This window comes from Camelus bactrianus, chromosome 15, assembly GCF_048773025.1.
Source record: "Camelus bactrianus isolate YW-2024 breed Bactrian camel chromosome 15, ASM4877302v1, whole genome shotgun sequence".
NCBI lineage: Eukaryota > Metazoa > Chordata > Mammalia > Artiodactyla > Camelidae > Camelus > Camelus bactrianus.
In genome coordinates, this window is record NC_133553.1 from 33,487,423 (window position 1) to 33,507,619 (window position 20,197).

General features: G+C 46.5%; 1 protein-coding gene across 1 annotated transcript in view; it reads right to left on the bottom strand.

Moving 5' to 3' along the window:
- Window positions 1–20,197, bottom strand: part of ALK (ALK receptor tyrosine kinase) — a 678,275-nt gene that overhangs the window by 109,809 nt on the left and 548,269 nt on the right. The window contains exons 7-8 of the mRNA XM_074341849.1: window positions 17,767–17,898; window positions 15,744–15,844 (exon numbers count right to left, since the gene is read on the bottom strand). Coding sequence (XP_074197950.1) covers window positions 15,744–15,844; window positions 17,767–17,898 — 233 coding nt within the window. The remainder of the gene's footprint in view (window positions 1–15,743; window positions 15,845–17,766; window positions 17,899–20,197) is intronic.

The following is a 20,197-nucleotide window of genomic DNA, read 5'->3' on the forward strand; positions in this document are numbered from 1 at the left end:
CCTTAAAGGGCCAGAAGGCAGCAAGAAGAGGAGCAGAGCTGGGCGATGAAAAAAGAGGTCAATGACTACCCTTTCCCTGATTTCAGGCTTTTCACCTGGAGTAGGACCAAGAGTGTTGGGGGGAGGAGAAGGGAAGCAGCCCTGACTTTAAAGCAAGATGGAAGTTTTGAAGGGATGGGTGTTTTGATTTCTAAATAAGTCTGTGTTTTGGGTTTTGAAGTGTCTGGAGAACTGTCTATATTACCCTTAGAGTGACCAGACAAGCAGTGGGGTCTGCCAGAGTTCTCACTCAGTAGTCCACACATGGAGGCTCAATGAATGTGGGTTCCTAGACTCCCCTGCAGCAGTCAACTTGACAGATTTGCACCTGCCATGCCTTTTTCTGCTTCTGTGCTTTTGATCCTTCTACTTTCTCTACCTGCTCTTTCTTTCTTGCCACGTAAATTAAATCTGTTTTTTTTTTTCAGGGAGTCATTTTTTTATCATTTGTCTCAGGAACGACTACCCTCTTGTCTGAAATCTTATAACCGAGGCCACTGGGATCATCACATGGTGTAGCCCTGCTACCTTGTCTTCCTTCCTCCCCCCAGGCCCCTTGGACTACAAGTTCCTTCAGTGCAGGGACTGTCTTATTTATCTTGAATTCAGTAGTTGTCAAGTGTAAGGCATATGGTAGGAGCTGATCAGTGTCAGAAGGAATAAAAATGTATCCATATACAGGACGACCTTCCTGTCTCTACTAGGTCTCTTTCTAGGGAACAGAAACCAACTTTGCATCCTGTGAAGTTCCTTAGCACTTTCCTCCCTTCCAGGAGTCAGGTTCCAGGAAAGAGAAGAGGATCTATCCACTTCATAGCCAACTGGCTATACTCAAAAATTCATACCTCTCAGCTGTTCTTAGGAAACTAGATTTGAAGTAGAGTCTGCTAGAGGCATGAGCATGTCAGTGAGATGCAGCCCTATCGTATGGGGTCATTGGCCAGTGACTGCTGAGCTTTCTCCATTTCCCTGCACTATACTTTTGGACAATAAGCCTGGTCAGGAGAGAACTGGGCTGGCTCCAAGGGATGGTGCTAAGGATAGTATCCTTAACTCCTGAGGAGGTCCACCAGGATCCCTCTTGGTATCAATCCTTGGGGGAGATGACATCCATTCATTCAACAAATATTTATTGCATACCTACTCTGTGCTGCGTATAACTATCTTCCCTGCCTTCATGGAGCTTACTGTCTAGTCAGCAAGTCTGAATTTAAATGAGTAACTGCAAGTGTGCTGAGTATAGCAAAAGGGAAGGTCAGTGAAGACATAGAACAGTCAAGTCAAAACTGTCTTGCCATAAGATAGGACTTGGGTCAAGACGGTCACTTGACCCAACTGTTCAGAACTATGGATAAATAGAAGAATTAAAAATTAACTTTCCTTTCATCTTACAATATTACCACCTACGTTTAGAAAACATGTATCTACAGCCAAACTCAAGCCAAGGTATACACTATCTGAGTTTCGGCAAAGTCTAGTTCTAGAAACAAATGCAAAAGGTTTAGAATAAGATTGCCTGCGGGCAGCCAGTGAGCAGCTAGCAAAGGGTTTTTTTTGGCCATTTATTTTTTCATCCATGGAGTGTTGGTAAGGTGAACAGACGCTGTCCTTCAAGATTCAAGCCATGCAGAATCTATAGCCTTTCACCTGGCTGACTTTTCACCTGTACTTCCAGATTCTGCCTCTAAGGGTTGGTCAGTGATTCCAGATTCTGCCTCTAAGGGTTGGTCAGTGCTTTGCTACTGGGAGAGGGGGAGGGATCTTAAGGCTGGTGTCACTGGTGTTACCTGGAAACTCATTAGAGATGCAGACTCTCTGGCCTGACCCTAGACCTACTGCATCAGAATCTGCAAGAGAAGCACAGAACTAGAGAGAGGCCTCCGGGGCCTTGCCCCTCTGCCCCAGGCACCCGTGACCCATCCCACTTCCTTTCCACAACAGACCAGAAGCAACTCCCCTTTGAATCAACATTCATTCTCCAGCGGCTTGTCAGACTGGTTGTTGTCTCCTTGCTTGTTGACAATGGGATAAGTTGGAGTTTGTGCTCCAAGGCCAAAGAGAATTAACTGTATGACTTTAAGCCAACCTCTTATTCCTCTGAGCCTGTTATAGACAAACGTGATAATAACCGTACCCTCCCTGCTGGCCTTGAAAGGTGGTTATAAAGATTGAGTGAGATAAAGAATATGAAAGTAGAGCTCACAGGTTGTGAATGAAATGGTTAAACCTGTGGTTTTTCAACCTCGGTTGCAGATCAGAATCACCTGGGGAGCTTTTTCAGGACTACCCATGTCTAGTCTCCACCCGAGATTCTGATTTAATTGGCCTTGGGTAGATCCTGGACGTCGACAGTTTTTCAGATCTCTCCAGGTAACTCTGAAGTGCAGCCTAGGCTGAGACCACTGGGGAGATGGGGCTATTTAGTGCAGGAAGCTGCCTGGCCTTCTCGGTGAGGGGTCCATTTTCATCTTGGACTCTGAGTAAGAGGCAATACTTAAATAGCTGAAAAATGGCTTATAATGGGCCCACCATCACCAAAGCTTAGAAGGAGTGTTTTTTCCTGCAGGGGAGAGGACCCCGTCCTCAGCAGAGGGTCTTCATGGGCCTGCCACATCAACCCTGGGCAAAGACAGGATGACCTTGAGAGTGAGAGAGCCGCGGGCTGAGGTCATGTGAGCAGGGACGATCTGAGGATGCAAATGGGACCAGAACTATCCTCTTTGCCTACAGGGTAAGGTCCTCAACAATTTCTTAATTAGAAGAACCGGAGGGCTGATGTCTATTCTTACAGAATATCCCTTATTAATTACTTGTATCTAAGTGTATAGAGCAACTGTATGTGGTTCCTAGAACAGACTGAAGACTCATATCCTTTTCAAAGTCTTCCACTTGCCTTCTACAGTCCTAGATTAAATAACCCTTTTGACATTATATGTACTCATGCCAGGTAGACCTGGTTTGATCTTGACAGTCAGGTACTCAGAGTAGCCAAAAAACACTCCTGGAATTTGATCTTAATAAGATCAGCTTCTATCTGGGTGGTCTATTGGATAAAGTAATTTATTAATTGACTTTTTATTGCATACTAGAGAGCTGCACAAGGCACTTGTACATATGCTCTCATTTTACACTCACAACATCTCTTCCTGTAGGTAATATCACACCCATTTTTCAGATGCGGAATCTAAGGCTTAGAGAGGTTGTCAGTCAGGCATGATGACTAAGTCCACATGCCACAGAGCTGGATCCCACAGTGCGTTCTATGCTCTTTCTACCGCATCTAGAGTGCTGTGTACGTGTAACATGTTATGGTAACACTTAAATCTTTGGGGCTTGTATTGTGAAGATTTTCTAGACACTTGTTGATCAAATTGTGGTCTGTGAACCGGCAGTGTTGGCATGACTGGAAGTTTGTTAGAAATACAGGGTTTCAGGCCCTACCCTACGCCTGCTGAATCAGAATTTATATTTTAACAAGATCTTACCACAGAAATATCTTCTTATTGGGAGAACTATGGAGATAGTGAATTTTAAACCATTTATAACCTTTGTTTCTGCCTTTGCCAGACAATTAATAGTCACAAATGAGTGTGTGTGTGTGTATGTGTGTGTATGTGCATCTCAAAAGTATTCACATAAGTATAGGAAATCTCATACAAACCCTACATAATATTTACAGGAAGTTAACACTTGTTGGAAGCTGGAATGATAAAATTTTTGATCCTTTCTAGAAGTGCCCTAATAGACATAGGTTGTAAGTGACAGCTTTTGACTAATAAGCTCTTTTACATGCAGACAGCAGATGAGACAAGTGAAAAGAGACAATGCCAGGAGCACACCACCAGCAATTATAATTTCTGGCTCCAGCCGGCCTTTCACAAGGGCTTTTTTCCCTCCCTCTCGGTGGGGCCCGATAGACTTTCCAATTATGTGCTACCAGTGTTTGTCATTTTATTAATTAAAGTTCTGTATGTAAAGCAGGAGCAGCCTTGTGGCTAGGCTTAATGCTATTATTTCTCTCAGGGCCCTTTCCTTCTCCAGGGGTAATAACTGCAATTTTATGTCTAGAATATGCCCTGTGTTTGCAATGCATACCTCGTGGCAACTTCACAACAATCTCTTGAATCCATAAAAAAAAAAATCAGCATGGAATTTAGGCTAAAGTTGGACAAAAAAGACTCAGTGGTATCAAATAATGTCTGTTCGAATGCAGCACCCCCAAACATAGGGAATGCTATGGGGGGACGCTCTATCTTTGTTTGAATTTCTGAAGGGCTGCATGTATTCCAGCATAGAGACAAAACCCAGGATGGATGCTCTAGTGTGTATTTCACTTCAGCAGACAGATGCTCAGAGATGAGCTTGTTTGTGGGGGGTGCGGTGTGTACTCCCTGGCTATTCCCCATACTGAGGTCCATCCAGCAGTGACTGGATGGCCTGGACTGCGGATGTTGTCAGGGACATCCAGGCTTTGAATGGAGGTTAAAGTTTCTTCCCAATCTAAGATGCCACAGGGCTGTACTTCTGGGTGTGCACTCATCATTTTAAGAGTTTCTTGGTTTCAATTCGGCCTTATTCATTTTAAGCGAGAGCACTGACTCACTGCAAAACCCAGTGTTTTTGTACACCATCTTCTAATTCACCTGGAAAAAACAAACACCAACTCTCTAGCTATAAATAGCCTAATGAAAAATCAACCCAACTCAGCAAGAAGCAGGCCAGATGCAGATTTCTGATAACAAGCAAATAAAAGATGCTGGGAAATACTTGCAATTATGGAGGCTTAAGAAATGCTGAATTCCTGGCCATGTAGGAGACTTAAAAGATTGAGATCCTTTCTGGAAACAGAGCCCCATGTCTTGTCCTTTCTGAGGCATCATATTGAAGCCAGAACACCCAACCAGGGATACCCACATGCTCTCTTTGTAAAAACACAGCAAGAAAAACAATGAAGGTTATTTACAAAAATAATAACTGTGGGGTCCCTGGCTGGTGAAGTTATGGATTTACAGGTATTTTTTCCTTCTTTGGCTTTTCTTTCTTTTCTAAAATTTTTACAATGAACATCTATTACTTTTATTACTTTACAATAAAAACAATAAATTCAGGATATGCAACCATTAAAAGCATATTTATGAAGAATAATATTGATACAGGAAATATATTAAGTAAAGAAAGAAGACACAAAATGCTTACATGGTATGATACCAAGTTGGTATAAATCCTCTCTTTATCTTTCCCTCTGCTCAAATCTATATCTGTCTGGACAGAAATGTACAAACATGGTAACAGGGGTTATCTTTGGAGGGTAAGACTACGAGCAATTTCAATTTTCTTCTTTATATTTTCCTAATGTTCTACAATGAATGTAGAGCGCTTTCGTAATCAGAAAAAACAGTAAATGTTATACTGAAAAAGGCATCAAGGGAGGATCCCATCATCACCAGGAAGTGGGAGACAAGAGTACTAGCGTTCCACCCGCTTTGGGGAGGTGCAGGTTCTCCTGTCTACACTGTCAGCTTTGCGAGGAAGACCGAGGGCAGGTGGGAGCTTCTGGGGAATCAAGTGGGGTTGTGCTGTGGCTCTGGAATCAGGAAGAGTATTTCTGTCTCTACTTATGACATAATGTCTCAGGGTCTCGGTCTTCATCTGTGAAATGGGGCCAATCGTACACTCCTCAGAGAGTTCCTGGGAGACTTTAATAAGATTATATGACCGCAGTACCCAGCCTACCAAATACATTTAGCAATGTTAGCTCCTTCCTCCTGCATTGAACAAAGCAGGCAGGGAAAAACACGTTAGAGAGAAAAAGCTCATGAAAAACAGAATAGGATAGCAGGAAGTGTGCTGTGTTAAAAATTTCAGTCCAGTATTTTATCTTCCATGTTCCCTAGAGAATTATTTTCTCAGTCTTGTGGGAATAAAACATTTTCTTTTGAGTTTCATTGTAATGGGGTGATCTTGGGCAAACAACCTTCTCTGTGCCTCAGTTTCTCTGGGAGTGATGGAGACAATGCTGAGAAATAGCTCTGTAATCCTCCGGCTCAGGAACAGGCTCGACTCTATGAAATGAAATTCCTGCTACCTTCACGAACAGCCATTGAAAAGAGAATGGACTCCAGGCACACGAGTGTCAGCAGGGCCCATAGTCACCCGGTGGGTATCCATTCTGACAGCTGGGGAGAGTCTGCTTTCAACAGGTTGTCCCCATGCATATGGGCCACGTGAATGTGTCACAACGATCACCACTAGTGGGCGCCACGAGGGTGCCTGATGAACAGGTGGACTTGGAATGGGACCCAGATCTCTGCCAAGTGCCCAGGAGGATTTTATTCACACCTGTGAGTCTTGACAGTAATTCTTCTATGACTCAGTTTCATCATGTAATGGCTGAGGTATTAATTCTGAAAGGCTCCAAGGTATTAAATTAATTACGTCGGACTGTAATTACAATGGCTGTTGATTACTTTAGCCCATTAGCATGTGTACTGGCAGCATCAACCACATCACAGTAAGTGGTGACAGAATGCTAGGTTCCAGTGGCTTCCCAGCTCTAGGTACTGAGGTATGAATTATCTGGGCTCTGAAATCTCAGTAGGGCTATATTTGTTGGATCCATGAGAATCAATGAGGAGTCTCCATGTTCGCTGTTATCCTGGACCACAGTTATGCTCACAATTGAGAAGCTGCACAGTTAATTAATTAATTGTGATGAAGCAGGTTCATTGGGCATGTCCCCCTGCTGCTCACGCTGGCATTGTGCAAAATAATGCTCCCAAGCTGCCTGCCTGTTGCTAATTGACCCAGAGGAGAAAAAAGAACATACACCATGTCTGAATTATGTCGGCAGTGACTTTTTCACGCCTGTGCAGAGTAAGAGGGATAATAATAAATGCTGCCATTCATAAAATATTGTAGAGATTACAAGTTTTCTTATTTTCATCTGATCCTTACAGCAAGTAACACAAACACTTTTATCCCTAATTAGGGGGACTGACTTGCCTGCGGTCTTATGGCTCAATAGGTGGCAGTGCTGGGATTCAAACTCAGGTGACCTAAGTCTGGTGACCTTAGAGTGTTTGCAGGTTTGACTTTGGAGTTGGACAGACCTGTTGTGAATCCTGGCCGTCTCTTACTAGCAAGGGTGACTAGCAAGTCACTTAAGCTTTCTAAGCCTCAGGTTCCACATCAGTAAATGGGGGTCACAGTTCCTCACAAGTCTATTTTGGTAATGAGATAACGCACATGAAATTTAGCACAGCGCCAGCCACACAGGAGGGGATCTCTATCTTAAAAATACAGCAGTCCTCCTCCTCCTCCTCCTCCTCCTCCTCCTCCTCCTCCTCCTCCTCGTCACTTTCTGTAGTTTCAGTTACCCACGGCCAACTGCAGTCTGAAAATATTCAATGGAAAATTCCAGAAATAAACAATCCATAATTTTTAAATTTGCACTATTCTGAGTAGCAGAACAAAATGATGAGATCTCGTGCTGACCCCCTCCATCGCACATGGGACATGAATCATCCTTCTGCCCACTGTATTCACACAGTACATACTACCCACCCATTAGTATCGGAAAAACAAAGTATGTAAGAGTTAGGTACTATCTGTGGTTTCAGGTATCCGCTGGGGGTCTTGCAATGCATCTTCCCATCAATAAGGGAGGCTACTATACTCCTTTAATTACTTTGCAGTTAGTAAGGGTCCCTCCTGAGCCCCGAAGTACAAAGATTTAGGGTGTTAGAGGGCTCTAGTTAAGAATTTTGGCTTGCTTTTTAATGTAACATAGCCAAGTGGTTCATAACTTGGAGACAAGGATCTGTCATACTGAAAGTAAGTGTTCTTAACTTTTCTGCTGAATAAACACCCTAAAGAGATCTCAGATTCCTGTGGTCTGTCTCCTGCACAGCTGGCCATGCGGTGGGTTTGAAATGAGTACCTTTGGGCCCACTGCCTGAGTGAGGCCCCTCTGTGCCCTTCCCTTCCTCGGCCCTGCCGCCAGGTTCCTCAGCCAACCCAGCCAAGCTCCGTGCTGCCTTTCTGGTCCCGTCCCGGCTGCCTCCCTTGTTGTCCAGAGGGTGCCGCCCCCAACCAGATCCTCGAGAATCAGGATCCTTGGCAGCATCACCGAAGTCAGACAATAATAATAATAGCAGCAGTGGATGAGCAGAAGCCACGTTTATTAAGCATCTACTCTGTGTCTAGATCTGGGCCAGGTACTTTTTCTACCTCATCTACTTGTTTCTCTCAACAGCCCTGCAGGGGATACTGAAGCTAAGAAGAGTGAGGTGATTTGCACAAGGTCACCCCGCTAGAAAGTGACAGGATTCCACCAAGGTCTATGTGACCTCAAGGCACTGCTCTTTCCACCACACAACACTGCCTCAGTGATGCTCCTTTTGTCCTGGCCCCGCAGGACCAGCTGGAGTCCTTTGGACACGGGAGATGTCATGGCTGTTGGGCCTTGGGGCAGGAGGGAGGCAGCTGCCTGGGGCCGCCACACTGCTCTGACTTGCTTCAGACGTCAGCATCACCCCACGGGAGCCAGAGGGACACCGTGCTTCCTGCCAGGCTGACCATGATGTTCCAGGCAGAGATGGACAGCCCAGCTGGATGTCACTTAGCTAGCTAGCTAGCTGGTTCTTCAAAGATCCCCAAAGCTGGAAGAGGAGTGGTGCAGAGAATGTGAAAACAAGCCCTGCCAAGTCTAGCTGAATGTGCTCTTAATTCAGGCAAACACCGAAGCCCGGAGCTGTCCAAAGGTGAGCAGGACTTATTCATGAGTCAGTGAGTCTTCTGTCACTGCAGTGGATGTCACTGCATTCACTGAGACGGGAGCTGGCTATCCAGTCCTCAAATACCTGACAAAGGTGCTCGGGCTCGTGGGAGAGGGATTGGGGATGGTGTTACTCCAGAATCCCCCCAGCTCGGCACTGGGCCCCAACTACTTATAAAGAGGGTTTCTACAGCCACCACAAAGTGCTTGTGCAGCACTGCTCACACACACAAGGGTGGAGGCTGCCCTAGGTGGACTCGGGAAGAAGCTGCCTGTTCTTCTACTGGTCAGCCAAGACACAGGGGAGGATGGGTGAGTAGGAAGAGGGGAAGGGTGCTGCTTCCTTTTCCCCAGGTGGGCACATGTTCTACATAGAAGATGGGATGGATCCAGGAAATGACAACTACACCCAGGCTCAAGCTCCCAAGGCCTCTTGGAATAGCTTCTTCTTCCTGATTTGCTAAGTGACAGCACGTGGGGCTGTGAACAAGGCACAAATGACACTGGAGTCCTGCGGATGAGTGGCAACATCCCCATGGTTGCTCAGGAATCAGACCCAGTGACCTGAAGAGATGAGGTAGTTAACTAGTCTGTTACAACATGATTGGTATTAATTTCCTTCCTGCCTCCAGAGATGAGGAATCATCTATGGTGAGGTAGAGTGAGGGCTCTGAGTTACATGAGTGCCATGCCAGTCCTCAGGGATGCTTTTAAGGCCCACATCAATTGCTGGAAGCTGAGAAGGTACCACCTGCCCCCGGCAAGGGCAGGACAATGTGACAGAAAGAGCATGAGGCTTGGAGTCATAAGCTCTGACTTTGATCTTGATCTTGTAGGTACTGGCTGTTCACCTCTGGGTACGTTTCTTTCCTGTCCTGTGGAGGTGGGCTGCTCCCATCCCCTGGGCAGCCCTGCACGCACCCTCGAGGATTTAGTGGGCCTGACAAAGGAAGAGACAGCCCTTCAGCTTTGGTTTTTGCCTCTACCTCAAGCCACCCTTTAGTAATTATTATTACTCTTTTTCTCCTTTCCTTGCCTTTCCAAGGGGCATATTGCCATTGAGTTTAATAAATCGTTAAAACACAGCAGTCACACAGCATGGTATTGGTACAAAAACAGACATATAGACCAATGGAACAGAATAGAGAGCCCAGAAATGAACCCACAAACTTTTGGTCAACTAATCTTCGACAAACGAGGCAAGAATATACAATGGAATAAAGACAGTCTCTTCAGCAAATGGTGTTGGGGAAACTGGACAGCAGCATGTAAAGCAATGAAGCTAGAACACTCCCTTACACCATACACAAAAATAAACCCAAAATGGATCAAAGACTTAAACAAAAGACAAGATACAATAAACCTCCTAGAAGAAAATATAGGCAAAACATTATCTCACATACATCTCAAAAATGCTCTCCTAGAACAGTCTACTCAAGCAATAGAAATAAAAGCAAGAATAAACAAGTGGGACCTAATGAAACTTACAAGCTTCTGCACAGCAAAGGAAACCATAAGTAAAACAAAAAGACAACCTACGGAACGGGAGAAAATTTTTGCAAATGAAATCGACAAAGGCTTGATCTCCAGAATATATAAGCAGCTCATACGACTTAGTAAGAAACAAACAAACCACCCAATCTAAAAATGAGCAAAAGACCTAAACAAGCAATTCTCCAAGGAAGACATACAAATCAATAGGCACATGAAAAAATGCTCAATATCACTAATTATCAGAGAAATGCAAATCAAAACTACAATGAGGTATCACCTCACACCAGTCAGAATGGCCGTCATTCAGAAATCCACAAATGACAAATGCTGGAGAGGCTGTGGAGAAAAGGGAACCCTCCTACACTGCTGGTGGGAATGCAGTTTGGTGCAGCCACTATGGAAAACAGTATGGAGATTCTTCAAAAGACTAGGAATAGACTTACTGTATGACCCAGGAATCCCACTCCTGGGGATATATCCAGAAGGAACCCTACTTCAAAATGACACCTGCACCCCAATGTTCATAGCAGCACTATTTACAATAGCCAAGACATGGAAACAGCCTAAATGTCCATCAATAGATGACTGGATAAAGAAGAAGTGGTATATTTATACAATGGAATACTATTCAGCCATAAAACCTGACAACATAACGCCATTTGCAGCAACATGGATGTTCCTGGAGAATGTCATTCTAAGTGAAGTAAGCCAGAAAAAGGAAGAAAAACACCATATGAGATTGCTCATATGTGGAATCTAAGAAAAAAAAACAAACAAAGCATAAATACAAAACAGAAATAGACTCATAGACATAGAATACAAACTTGTGGTTGCCAAGGGGGTGGAGAGTGGGAAGGGATAGACGGGATTTCAAAATTGTAGAATAGATAAACAAGATTATACCGTATAGCACAGGGAAATATACACAAGATATTATGGTAGCTCACTGAGAAAAAAATGTGACAATGAGTGTGTATATGTTCGTGTATAACTGAAAAATTGTGCTCTACACTGGAATTTGACACAACATTGTAAAATGATTATAAATCAATAAAAAATGTTAAAAAACAAAAAACACAGCAGTCACAAAGTTTCTCTACTTCCTATCCGGAAGTCCTATTTGCCCATGGGGATGGAGTGAGGCCAGCTTGAATAAGCCCTATCAACGCAGCCATGACACTCACTGTATTTTGCTGCCTAGTTACACCAAGATGCTGGAGAATGCCCCACCAGCCAAATCCCCAGGGAAAGGATGGGCCCTGTGTCCAGGAACAATCACCAGCAACCTGAAAAGCCTCACAAAGTCAAACCAGAGAGCAATTTGCTGAAAAATTCCCTAGCCTCCAGTCCTGGAGGCCCTGCCCCATAGGGGGCTCCTTCTCAGCAGGGCTTTGAGCAGAACTAAACAGATGGCAGAGGGCAGTTCCAGATGCCAGGCTCCTCTTCCATGCTCCTCTGTCCTGATATCAGCAGCCTCCAGTGGCTAATTAAAGTTTTTATCACCACAGGACTGAGGTCAGGGGCAGAAAGGCCCAGGTATGTTCCAGGTCCCAGTGCCTGTGTGTCTGTTTGTCCGCATATGTGTGTAGGGAGAGGACAGAGGTGGCTGTAGCTTCCTCAAGGTCAGAAAACCAGCAGCAGCTGGGAACTGCCCTGCCCTACAGTGTCGCTGCAAATTAAGTAGGTCACGTCCCACTTCCTGGGTCCTTTTCACTCCTGCAGCTCATAGAAGGAAAACTACTTCCCTGTTTTGGAGGGGAACGAGATTGAGGGAACCCCACATTCCACCTCGCCAGACCTTGTTCTGTCCTGAGAACATGGTTTAAAATATTCTAGTCACAGGCAGGCTATTCAAATAAAATAGAATTTCAAACCACATGGGGCTTGCTGAGGCATTCAGGCTTCTAGGATGTGTGAAAGGCAGGGGGAGGGGCAGAGACAGCCCCTGCCACTCTCCCATCCTTTTTATTACCAGCAGCTGCAATGCTAGACACATCCGAGTGTGTCTCCCAGCCACAGCCCTACGCGAGCAGTTCTGACAGCGAGTGAACACATGAAAGCCACCACGAGGCTCCCCTCCCCAGTGGCAACTTTAATTATTTGAACTGGAGCTCAGCAAAATGAAAATAAAAATAAAATAAAATCTGAGTAAGTTGCAAGCAGTTTCCCAGTTTCCAGCAGAAAATATAGATTGTGGGTGGGGTGGGTGGGGGACAAGAAATCCCCCAGGGCTCCCTTGTTTACGGCTGGGCTAGGCAGAGGTCTTTAAATATTCATGCCCCATATGCAACCCTGCAGAGCCATGGAGGAGGCAGTGTCTGCACCATGGCCAGACAGCAGAGAGAGGCAGCTGGCTGAGGTGGCTGCAGGGGTCTGAAGGGAGGAGGCTGGAGCTGGCATGCTTTTGGAATATCCTGGAAGCTGACTGGCACAAAAGCACACCCTGACTATGTCTCCATTGTTGGTGGGCATCTGACCTGGCTCCACGTGGGCTCTAAGGTGCTCTCCCAGCCCCTTTTGTCTCCACCACCTCTGTCCCCCACCCCATCATGTCTAACCCCTTCTCTGACTCATCTTTCTAAAAGGCAAATCACATCATGCTCTTTGGCAGCACAGGTAATGGAGGCTAACTTTCAGCATGGGCTCAGAACGAATTTCGATCACAACCAGAAAGGACGCCTATGGCCAGCCAATCTTAAATTTCAGTGTGCATCCAAATCACCGAGGGCGGGGTTTGAAAATACAGATCCCCAGGCCCCAACTGGTGATGTCATTCAGGAGGTCTGGGGTGGGACCCAAGAGTCTGCATTTATTACATTTTCCAAGTGACTGTAACTGGAGAAACATAGACCTACTGGTTAGCTCATAGCTAGATTTTCAAGAAAATGCACTGAAGGTGACACCAGTTTCTCTACGGGAATCCACTGATGACTGTGGGTTTCTTGAGGGAGCATTTTGAACTACTATGCAATTACTTCAAGTCCCTGGCGGTCGCAGGGATCAGGACTGTCAGGGTTTAGAGAAGGTGCTCAGCGGGGGGTGTCAGGCCCAGAGCTCAGCTCAGCCAGCCTCCTGACCCTCTGGGCCTGACCCTCATCAGACATCTTTACCCATGGCTCTACCTAGTGTCCACCTTCCTGCACTGGGGCCCCATAGCCAGCGGAGGCCTCTTTGGAGTTGGGGGGTTTGAAGGCCCCGAGTCAACCTCACAGTCTCACACAGCAATGCAACATCCGTTTCCCCATCACCGATGTTCAGCCAACCTGGAAGAAGGAAACCAACTTCCCGCCTTTTGCACTTAGGACTGAGTGAAATAAATGGCAGGGCTTACAAACCTGAAAATGCATATTTCTATTTTGGCCATTTATTTTTCTGATGAAAACATTTCCCCGAACATCGAGAATTCAAAGGCCTATCAGCCTGAGATGAATGGTATGGAAACCTGAATTTGGAATAACTGAGCAGAATGGACTCACTGCCTTCCCCTCACTCCTTGTGCTGAGCCAAGTTCCGTTCCCAGCAGGAAATAGCAGAAAGAGCCCAGAGCAAATCTGACCAGAGGAATAATAAAACAGCCCAGTACAACGAAACGCCTGTTTAAGCTATTGATCAACCCAAAGGTTATTAGAAAAATGATGAAGTATTAAAAAATATCATTTTTACCTTGACATTTCTTTTTCCGAAATCAGGCTCATACGAAATCTAGTGAAAAAGACATTTAAAGATGAAATGCTTTTAAGGATTCCCCCTGTCCTCTCAGATGGGCCAACCAACCTTCCTCATTTAGATTTCCTATTAAGAAGCCTTACTTTCTAGGCGCTGCTCTGAGGCACCCAAGAAATATCAATGATGACTGAGTAATTCCACCATCTGCATCGGAGCATGGTTTCTCAAATACAACTTAACGTAATGAATCCATTTATTTGTGCCCTGACTTCTTCCAGAAAGGATTTAAGGTGGCTCACAGAGACACATAAAATCTAGTCGGAGAGCATAACCTAGTAGAGGGAGAGAACGATGGGGCAAATGCCGAGTTAGAAAACCTAACCAGAAGTGAGGCTGCTACAAACGCCCATCACAAATCCCTATTTGCCTACTGGGTAACACCTCAGATTTAATTCAACCATTCTTCTGATTTAAACAAATTCTTTGATACACCTTTTCCATTCTTCTTTGTTTTATGTCAGTTAGCTTTAATTTCACAAAAAGCCTTGAGGGCTTGATTTTGCCTGTACCTCTAGGCAGGGGAAGCCTGTTTCCTGCACCACTGCTGGTCCAAACCCCACCTGCCTGGGATTTCTACCAGCCCGTGGAGGGGGAGAATCTGGTCAGTTTCACAATGTCTGCAACTTGAAAGGAAATAAATTGTTCAGGGAGCACATAGCTATTCCTGAAATGAAGCCAGAAAGAAATTTCTCCTGTGAGTTTCCAGAAAGAGAGGACTGGCCAGATCTAAGCTATGTGTTGGCTTTCTACTACGTGCAAGATGTTGACAAGGTGCCTGGCGGGGAGCGCAAAAAAGCACAGGCATGGCCCGGCTCTCCCAGAGTGTGGAGCCTGGGTTTTGGCTAAAGTCTTCTTCCTCCCCCCCCATTCTCCTTTGTCTGTTTATACAGGGTACCAGGCATTGTTGGCTAACTGTTGTAGTACTTACTTTGTGCCAGACCCTGTGATAAGCCCTTGACATATATTAACCTATTTAAGCCTCTCCTTCTTGGGGTAGGCACTTTTATTGTCCCTACTTTCCAGGCGAGCAATCTGAGGCTCTGAGAGGTTATTAACTGACCAAAGAAACTGTATAGCCAATCAGTGGTGGGAGCTGGCTTGGACTCAGGTAGTTGATTCCAGGGTTCACAAGCTTAATCACTGGGCTATGTGGGGGTCTACGCACATCTCCTGGTCTCTAGAGGATATGCTTGTGCTGAGAAACATGGCACCAGTCCACCAGTCCTCACACTAAAGAGGTAACAGCTACATGAACTGTTTGGGTAAGGTGGCTCTGGAGGTTCCTCACTGAATGCCACTGATGCCTTAGTGGAATTTATGTTAAGTCAAAGTTTTGCTGCTCTACAAAATTTGAAATGTATTACAAGAGACTGGTATTTTTACAAAGGACTCTGTAGAAAGTCGCTGTTATGCTCCCCTGTTATGTCTTGAAAAAATTTGAAGGGTTTGCTTAAATCAAGGTCCTACTGCAAATAGTTCAGTGCAGCTGAGTATGGTGTTTAAGGGAAGATTCCCTGCAGACAGGACTTCACCACGTTGATGGCTACTCTCTGTCTAGAAGATGGCACAAATGGCCCTCTTGTCCTCCCACAGGAGAACAAGCTGTCCGGCCATCAGGCTACTTTGCTCATCTGTGTGGGTCCCCCTGGAAGCGCCCAGGGTCTGAGGTGTGAGGAGAGGGCAGAGAACTAGAGGGACACAGACTTGCCTCGCATGGAGAGTTCTTCAGAGGCGCAGGGAACGTAGCACTGGTCGCCGCAGCACTTTCAGAAGTGGGGGTGTCAGTGGTGCCGAGCGACAGGGCGTGGCCTGGTGGAGAGGAAAAGGGTCAAAAACGTACCATCCTCGTGCCCTGAAGGGCCTTGGGGTGCAGAGTTAATGGGCCCTGCACCATTCCTCTCTAGCCTTGGAAAATCTCTGAGGACACTGGTTTCTGCTGCCTTCAATGGATAAGACAGACTACTTATCATTGCCTACAAAACCTGGCTCACGCCAAGGTCTTCATTCCATATCCTGTGATGTCCCAATGCCATACATCTGGGTTACTGCAAGCCCTGATCTCCCAAGGTCACCAGCTTCAGCCCATGGTCTCGGAGCAGCCTGAAGCATGCTGGGCTCCCTGGGGCCCATCTCTCCCCATTTCCAGTCATGCCAGTGCTTTGCCCTCCAATGGTTTCTGAACTTTCACTCTCTTCTCCCTGCTCTGGAGCTAGGTTATCCTGTGCTCTGTGCCCTGACCAGGAAGACTCATTTATTGTTTCAGGCACTGAGCTGCCTGAAAACCTGGTGGAACATGAGCCCCCAGCCCCTGCGGTGGTGGGAAGATGCACCTGTAAACCTCCAGGAGCTGTGGGGTATCCTGCAGACAGTAGGTGCTATGGAGATGGGGCCAGAGTGAGCCCACAACTTTTAGGGGCCTCAAAGAATGCCAAACAGGACTTTAGTCATTCATATCTTCTTTCTATCTCTTAGCTAAGTCTTTATTGAGTTACTTCCAAGTAACACATTCAGACAGGCCCAGAGCAGAGTAACTAGGACAGGCCAGAAATCTTAGAAAGCACGCTTCCCAACCTTGAGGAAAATTCAAAGAGCTGGGGTAATGTGACCAAGGAGAGAAAGGGCCTTTTGTGGTGGGTAGTTCACAACGGTTGTACTCAAATATCTGAAGGGCTGCCTCTTGGGGAGAGGATGAAGTTTAGTTCTGTGGGGCTCCAGGAGCCAGAAATCACGATCAATGAATAGAACTTACAGAGCGGGTGTGGCTTATCTCCAGCTAAGGAGATAAGCCACACCCTGGTGAGTGACTCTGAGCTGTTAAATGGGGCACTGAGAGCCCTGTCACTGGAGGTATTCAGCAAGGCTGGTCATCTGTTAGCTCTGGGTGCTGTCGGGGACTATCAGACTGAGAGCAGAGGCGGGAAGATCACGTCTAGCTTGGAGCTCCTGGTTCTCTTCTCTGCTCCTACAGATGCGGCACAGAGGATGCCATGTGGTGAGGACGCCAGGAGGAGAAGCAGGAGCCTCTGTCTCTGGGGGAGGCCCGGCAGAACTCCCCCGTGGCTGCAACAACTCAGCCTCCTTTCTAAAGGGGCCAAAAGCCAAATCACTAGATGCAGCTAGCTCTGGGGACCGAGGACAGAACTGCAGGGCTCTGCAATTAAAGGAATCTGTAGGATGTATGATCTTTGCTTGGAAAGACAGGAATTTTGGTATGAGGGTCTCTGGCTCCATAAAAAGCAGCAGGTAAATACAGAAGGGTGGGGGGTATAGCTGGGGAGGCTGGGCGGCAGGGAACGAACCAGATATGCTGCAAGGTTCCCAGGGCACAACCCAGGGCACAACCCAGGGCAGATGACACAAGGCTTCCCTGAGCCTCAGCCTCCCCAGTCATAAAGAGGGCTATGGTTTTCCTTACCTGGCAATGAGTCCTGTGCCTGACACTGAGTAAGCTTCAATAAACGTCCACTGAATGGACAGACTGTTACTATTGCTGCTGTTATTCTTGTCTTTTATCTAAGAAAGATCCTTCATCAAAGTTCTCATTTTAAGGATCAAAAGGTGACATCAGCCTTGGCTTGATTTAATCATTCTAATGCCCAGGAAGGTCTGAAGAGCCAGCCGTGTGGGAGCACCCCAAGGCAGGTGGGGGGAGGTCCAGCGACTCTGGGGTGATGTCCCCAGTCTCTTGTCTGGCCAGGTGGGCACCAGGGGAAGGGAAGAGAGGGCAGTACCTTGGTGGTCCCAGAACTGGGCATCCTTTAGGGTCTTGACTTGCCACTGAGGCGTGTGGGGTAACAATGAGTTTTGTGTCCAGCCGCAGAAGCCATCCTCAAAATTGCAGTAAAAACCAGCAGGGAGCTTACCTGCAGGGAGAGCAGAAAGGCACGGTCATTTCCAGGACTGCTAAAGGCAGAATATGCCAACATCAAGTAAAACTGGCTAGGCATGACCAGTTATCCTCATTAATAACAGCTCCCCAGCCAACCCTCCTAATGATGCTCCTGGTGAAGAGAAGCCCAGTCCCTAACTTGTACACATGCTGGTTTACTCTCCTGCTCTTCAGAAAATAACAATAACAACAACAGCTCCATAGCACGGCTACTGTTAACCCAGTTTTATACATGACAAGGCAGAGGCTCAGAGATGTTAAGCAGCCTGACCAAGGTCACACAGCCAACATGTAACTCAGCTGGGATTTGAACTCAGCTCTTCTGCTTCTAAATTCTGTGCTCTTTATACAGACTCACCATGAACATGACCCTAGAAAAGCTAATGTGTAACTCATTGAAATACATTTCTAATGGTTGGCACACTAAGAATGTGGTGGTGGCAGTGGTAGTGTTGGCTGGGAGCTGGTTTAGATCCCTCAAATCACCCTTGTCTGCAGATACACGTATTGTTCAAAGCTGTCCACCTGCTCTCCTTTATTTCCCAAACCCCTTGCGGTTAAGTGAAGCTGGCTCTGGCCAATGAAACGTGACTAGAAGTGATGCGTGTTTCCTCTGGATTGAGACTGGGAAAAGTCCTGGTGTAATTTTCAGTCTCTCTCTTCCCCTGTTGAAGCTGCCAAGGAGAGCTCTCCCCGGGGGCACTGCTGTGCGACGGTGGCACGTCTGCCAGCAGGGACCCTGAGAGATCCTGTGGGGCAGAGGCCCCTCTCAGAGCAACCCTCAGGGGATAGGTACTTTAAACGTTACGTTAAACCACTGAAATCTGGGGGTAGTTTATTCCTGCAGCATAACCTAGCCTATCCTGACCAAGCAAATGCAGGCCCTGGGGCCTCTTTATATCATCATCTGTTAGCTCAGCATAAAGGGCCCAGTTATGCTTTTCTCTACATCAGCCTGACCTCAGGTCCCATTAAAGAGGCCACAGTCAGCTCCATAGACCATATATTTCCCCCGGCCCACAGAGGGAGGAGGGCAGGGGAAGAGAGTTAGAGACAGCTCACTCTCTCCAGCTTATGTGGAGAATGGCTGCAGGGAAAGCTCTCAGCTCGGAGGCACTAGTGGGACGTTCCAGGCTATCCTGATAGTGCCCAACAGCCCCTGCTAGGGGGGCTGTCTCCCTGCAGGGGGAAAGGCACTCTCCAGCTGGACCACTGCTCTCTGTGTCCTTCCTGTCTCAGCCTTCTTGGCAACAGCAGGCTGACAAAGAGGGCCCTAACGCTCCCTGGCTGTGACAGCACCTTAGTGAATTATTACTCATCTCCCCCTGATTCTATGTGCATTTCACACAGAGGCAGAATTATAAATTAAAACAGGCTGTCACTGACTTTGAGCATCTCTTCCCATTTATACCCCCCTGAAAAAATCATCCCCCACCCAAGCCCCACATGTTCCTCTGATTAAAAATCCAAAAGCTAAGGAGATCTTTTTGTTTTATTTTTCATGCCCCCCTCAAGGGACCTTACATTCAATTCTTTTGCAAAAACTAACTGGTAGCTGGAAGTGACCTTCCATGAAGTGTCCTTCACACATCTGTTTTAAACCCCCGACTATGGTGGAAGATTCCAGTAGGCGATGGGCTCCCAGTAGAAGAAGGAGGCAGGACTGAGCAGGGTCCTGCACACCGTATCCCTACGTCCTTACCCTTTTAGGAGCTGGAGGCAGAGGACTGACTCAGCCTGACTTATGGGTGTTGGTACCTCATCAGAACTGGAATCTGGACACCTGGACCCTACTCACAGCCTCACCGCTTGCTATAGTGTGACCTCAGGCAAGTCATTCCCTTCCCCAGAGCCTCAGCTCCCTCATCTGTAAAGTGGGGTAATACTAGCATATATTTCACAGGGCTGTTCCAGGACAAGGTAAGGGAGAGAGTGTGGAAACATTTTGTAAACAGAATTGAGCAAATACAGAGTGGTGGTGGCATTATTAATTGTCATTCATACCTGGGACAGGGGAATTCATTAGGGATGGGCTGAAACAGCCAACACTGCCCTATGGGGCAGAGACAGGTCCCTAGCTGTCTCTCTAGAAATGCCTATACCTTCCACTGGGACAGGAATAAGAAGAACCCTTGGCATTCTCTCCTTCTGGAAGCTTATCCTTATCCTAACTTGGCAGAGGATCCAGGGTGAGCTGGGATTGGAAGCCCCTTTGTTTTTGGTTGATTGAGTAAAGGAGATGAGGTAGGCAAAATAGTTAGGTCAACCAGCAA